The sequence below is a fragment of the Tyto alba genome, unplaced genomic scaffold (assembly GCF_018691265.1).
Source record: "Tyto alba isolate M040663 unplaced genomic scaffold, T.alba_DEE_v4.0 Super-Scaffold_17, whole genome shotgun sequence".
Lineage (NCBI taxonomy): Eukaryota > Metazoa > Chordata > Aves > Strigiformes > Tytonidae > Tyto > Tyto alba.
The window spans coordinates 21,810,719-21,815,865 of record NW_024881279.1 but is presented as its reverse complement, the minus strand read 5'-3'; the positions used below and the strand labels follow the sequence as shown (position 1 = coordinate 21,815,865).

The 5,147-nt window shown below is 63.8% G+C and overlaps 1 protein-coding gene across 1 annotated transcript; it reads left to right on the top strand.

The window, feature by feature from the left end:
- The first annotated feature begins 1,109 nt into the window (after nt 1-1,109).
- LOC122153264 (protocadherin gamma-A10-like) lies at nt 1,110-4,203 on the top strand. Its single transcript, XM_042790504.1, has one exon. It carries the CDS (start codon nt 1,471-1,473, stop codon nt 4,201-4,203), a length of 2,733 nt encoding a protein of 910 aa, XP_042646438.1. The 5' UTR covers nt 1,110-1,470.
- The last annotated feature ends 944 nt before the right edge of the window (nt 4,204-5,147 follow it).

Genomic DNA, 5,147 nt, shown 5'->3' with positions numbered 1-5,147 from the left:
TGTTCCCACCTTGGATGAATACAAATGTGTATAAACTCTACAAACTCTAAAATTCTGTGGACAATCAAAAAGGAAAATCACACGTGACAGTCCTTCACCTTTGCTTTTTCATCCATGATTATCTGTATCTACGGAAGCACCAATAAACGGCAGCCAGCAGTGGCAGCCGTAGTGCGAGGGGTTAACTTGGTGTGGATGGGAAGTGCTGATCCTGCCTCCCTGAGGGAAGGAGCAGAATCGGGAAGGCCCATCCCTCTGAGAACAGATCTAAACAGATAAAGAAATATGCAAATCGGCAGCAATTCGGCACTTAACAAAGTCCACCACAAGGAAGAGATGAATACTTTCCTGCCAATCATCAATGTTTTACACTGTAATTTCAGGGGGAAAGAAAGTGAAGTTCTTGATGCCTGTGGTGATGAGCCTGTTAACTCTGCTCCTGTGTGTTTGCGTGTGTGTGTCTGAATATCACGTTTTATACTGAAAAGCCTCTTTTCCTGCCGTTCTACAAGCCATTCCAGCAAATCTACTTCAAAAATCCGCTCTGGGGAATGTGTCAGAAACTCGTAATATTCGAGACGTCATAGTAAATAATAATAGTAATAATTAAAAAAAAAAAAGTATTTTCCGTGAGCTATCTGTCCATTGGAAGCGATTCTTCCCGTGCTCCACAAGTAGCAGACATCGCTGACGAAGAGAAGGGCGCCGAGGAGAAAAGCCCGCGCAGGAAATCCCGGGTGTCCGTTGGAGGGCGGATCTTCATCGCTGCTGGTTCTGTGGGCCGGGGCGGGGGGAATGAAGGCGGCTGGAGGGCGCGCTTTGGATGTGCAGAGAGGGAGAGGGCAAAGCCGTGCGCCCGGACTGCTCCCCGAAGCTGTGCGAGTGGCGGAGGAGGTTGTGCTGCGGGGGCTTCCCGAGGGGCTTCGAGTCGTCGCACTGGACGCGTCGGATCGGAGACGACCTTCGTGGGCGCTGCGAGTCGGTTTGTCGGCGCGGCAGAGAGCCCACGGTCACGGGAGGGCTGTGCCTCGGCGGTGTCCGGTCTCGGTCGGAGGAGGAAGGAGGAGCTCGGGGGGCGAAGCGGCCGCGGCGGAGCTGAGCGGCGGGCGGGCAGCGCCGCGTCCGTGGCGCCGGGGCCGTCCCCGCGAGCTGTCCGTGGGCAGGGCAGGGCAGGGCAGGGCGGGCAGCGCTCGGCAGCGCTCGGTGCCTGCAGTGCCGGGAGGAGGCTGCGGGCGCCGCTGTTGCCCGAGGAGGAGCGAGAGGAAGGCCGGAGCGCTGCAGGCAGCCCCGCCCGCTGCGGCCCGGCTCGCTCGCTCGCTCGCTGGCTGGCTCGGCGGCCGGGCGGTCTGCGAGCGTCCCCGCGGTGCGGAGCCGTGCTGCAGCGAGGCGGAGGGGCCGGCGGCAGCGGCCGGGAGCGGCGAGCCGGGGCCGGAGCGGCGAGTGGGAGCCGGAGCCGGGGCCGCGGCGGAGATGTGCGCGGCGGGGAGGCGCCGGGGCCGGCGGGAGCGAGCCCTGCTGTGGTGCGTGCTGGTGGCGGCGTGGGAGGCGGCGTGGGGGCAGCTGCGCTACTCGCTGCCCGAGGAGATGCCGAAGGGCTCGTTCGTGGGCGACGTGGCCGCGGACCTGGGGCTGCAGCTGCCGGCGCTCGGCCCCCGCGGCGTCAGCCTTGTCTCGGCAGGTAGGACGCCGTATTTCGCCCTGCACGGGAAGACGGGCCATTTGGTGACGGCGCAGAGGATAGACAGAGAGCAGCTGTGCCGGCTGCAGGAGAGATGCGTGTTGCGCTGCGAGGTGATCGCGGAGGGGGAAATGCACGTTTACGGAATCGAAGTGGAGATCACGGATATTAACGACAACGCGCCCAGCTTCAAAGAAATTGAACTAGAGGAGAAAATAAGTGAGACGACAGCGCCAGGGTCGCGGTTCCCCCTCCGGGTCGCGCACGACCCGGACTCGGGGCCGAATTCGGTGCGGAGCTACGAGCTGAGCGGCGACGAGCACTTCTCGCTGGCCGTGCGGGCGGGCCCCGGCGGGGAGCAGCGTCCCGAGCTGGTGCTGGCGAAGGCGCTGGACCGGGAGGAGGCGGCGTTTCACGAGCTGGTGCTGAGGGCGAGCGACGGCGGCGAGCCGGCACGGACGGGCACGGCGCGGATCCGCGTGGCGGTGCTGGACGCGAACGACAACGCGCCCGTGTTCGGGCAGGCGGAGTACACGGCGCGTGTGCCCGAGGACGTGCCCGTGGGCTCCACCCTCCTCACAGTCACGGCCACCGACGCCGACGAGGGGACCAACGGGCACGTTGAATACACTTTCCATAAAATTTCAGAACATGCTTCGGGACTTTTTAATATCGACTCTGAGACAGGAGAAATATCCCTTAAGTCCGATTTAGATTTTGAGGAAATTTCCTCGCATGAATTGGAGGTGCAGGCACGAGACGACGGCGACATTTCCGACACAGCGAAAGTGGCGATCACGGTGACAGACGTGAACGATAACGCGCCCGAGATTTCGGTGCGGTCGGCGCTGGGCGAGATCTCGGAGGACGCCCCGTCGGGGACGGTGGTGGCCCTGCTGCACGTGCAGGACCGGGACTCGGGGCCGAACGGCGAGGTGCGGTGCTCGCTGGGCGGGGGCGTCCCGTTCCGGCTGCAGAGCTCGCAGGGCAGCTACTACCGCGTGGTGACGGCGAGGGAGCTGGACCGGGAGGAGGTGTCGGAGTACAACGTGACGGTGCGGGCGGCGGACGGCGGGTCGCCGGCGCTGTGGAGCAGCGCGGTGCTGGCGCTGCGCGTGCTGGACGTGAACGACAACGCGCCGGTGTTCGCGGAGGCGCGCTACAGCGCCCGGCTGCCCGAGAACAACGCGGCGGGCGCGCTGGTGCTGACGGTGCGGGCGGCGGACGCGGACTGGGGGCAGAACGCGCGCGTGCGGTACCGGCTGGCGGAGGGGCGGGTGCGGGGCGCGCCGCTGTCGTCGTACGTGTCGGTGCAGGCGGAGACGGGCGCGCTGTACGCGCTGCGCTCCTTCGACTACGAGGAGGTGCGCGAGGTGGGGCTGTGGGTGCGGGCGGAGGACGGCGGCGCGCCGGCGCTGAGCAGCAACGTGTCGGTGCGGCTCGTGATCGTGGACGAGAACGACAACGCGCCGCAGGTGCTGTACCCGCCGCCGGCGCCGGTGCCGGTGCCTGGCGTGGGCGCGGGCGCGGTCGCGGTCTGGGCGGGCGTGGAGCTGGCGCCGCGCTCGGCGGAGCCCGGGGCGCTGGTGGCCAAGGTGGTGGCGGTGGACGCGGACGCGGGTCAGAACGCGTGGCTGTCGTACGAGCTGGCCAAGGCGACGGAGCCGGGGCTGTTCCGCGTGGGGCTGCACAGCGGCGAGGTGCGCACGGCGCGCTTCCCGCTGGCCCGCGACGCGGCGCGGCAGAGCCTGGTGGTGGTGGTGAAGGACCACGGGCGGCCGGCGCTGTCGGCCACGGCCACGCTGACGGTGGTGCTGGCCGAGAGCGTGGCCGAGCTGCTGTCGGAGCTGGGCAGCGCGGCGGCGGCGCCGGGCGAGCCGGCCGGCAGCCTGACGCGGTGGCTGGTGGTGGCCGTGGCGGCCGTGTCCTGCCTCTTCCTCGCCTTCCTGCTGCTGCTGCTGGCGCTGCGCCTGCGGCGCTGGCGCCGCTCGCAGCTGCTGGCGGCGGGCAGCGGCGCCTTGCGCGGCGTGCCGGCCTCGCACTTCGTGGGCATCGACGGCGTCCGCGCCTTCCTGCACTCCTACTCGCACGAGGTGTCGCTCACGGCCGACTCGCGCAAGAGCCAGCTCCGCTTGTCGGGCGGCAGCTGCTGCGACACCCTCCCGGCCCGGCCGCCGCCCGACGAGCCCGCGCCGCTGCTCGGGGAGGACCCCGCCGCTGCCCCGGTGAGTTCCTCCTGCCAGCCCCACTTGCTGCGCGACCTCTCCCCGCGCTGCTCTGCTCTGCCCCTTCCGTGCCGAGTCGTGGCGCCTGCCGCGGGAGGGGGAGGTCCGAGCAAGGCAGCGGCTCCCGCAGCAGCCGGCGCCGTGTGCCGGTGCCACTTGCCCGCGGGAGGCGACCGCGGGGTTGCGGCTCAGCGCCCCAGCGGGAGAAGGGGGGAGTGGCCGCGAGAGTCTGCGGGTGGCTGCGTGGGAGGGGCACTGCGGGAAACGGGAGGTCTGTCTTGCTGGTTCCCGATCCCTTAAGGCCGACTTAGCGAAAAGGGAGCTGGGCGTGCCTTGGCTTGACACTCCCTGCTACGGCAAGAGCCGTCTGAGGGCGGGCGGGGAGAGAGTGGGAGGGAGACGTAATTCCCCCAGTGAAGGTGGTCAACGGCCCCAGTTTCTCCCTGGGGAGCGCTCCTCTTTTACTTTTAGCCCCTTGCTGTTTCTTCTCAGAAGACTGGTGAGCCGACAAATGCATCTTCCTCCTCAGTACAGAGCTGTAAGGATATCGATGTGGAGTGCATGGCGTGCCAAAGAAGTTCCTCCTGAGCCATGTTATTGTAGCTCTGCTGGGTTCCCAGGGAGGTTCTTTTCGTGTGCTTTCAGGTTGTTGATTTGTTACGAACACCTTAAGTTTGACAAGTGACATAAAGAGAGGTTTGGGAATAGCAAAGTGTGTATCTCTATCCTACTACAGACTTTAATTACGAACGTACTCCAAATGCCATCATCAAACTGAGTATGTTGTGTTCCTTTACCTTTTTTTAGAGGTTAACCTCTTAGCTTGCACATTGTGATGAGGTAAAGATGGGCCACTGTCTCTGGGGGTGTGTGGAAGTTCACATCTGTTACACTTCTCTGACTGTCCCGTACGTTACTTTCATGTTTAGAGCTGTGCGGAGAAAGACTTTCCTAGGCACTTTTCCTTAAAATATAAGCTGATACAATTCTCTTCCTTGTCACACATGCATGGGGAGAAGTCAAATATGCTCTTCAGTAGGATATATTGTTTCTGTGAATTTTCTTTGGGTGGAGTCTCTCTGCAAATGATGATGATCAATGACAACTGTGTGAGCTGTGAGGAGTTTGCGGACAGTCTCTGGAGTGCTGTATGTAAGGAGGTACTCGTGGAGACTAGGCCTGTCTTTTGATAATTACCAGGGTTTATTGAAGGACTACAAGCAGTGAATCTGAAGGTTTCTTAG

Bases quoted from the DNA above. Each gene is read 5' to 3' on its own strand.
- LOC122153264 (XM_042790504.1), top strand. From the start codon at position 1,471: ATGTGCGCGGCGGGGAGGCGCCGGGGCCGGCGGGAGCGAGCCCTGCTG.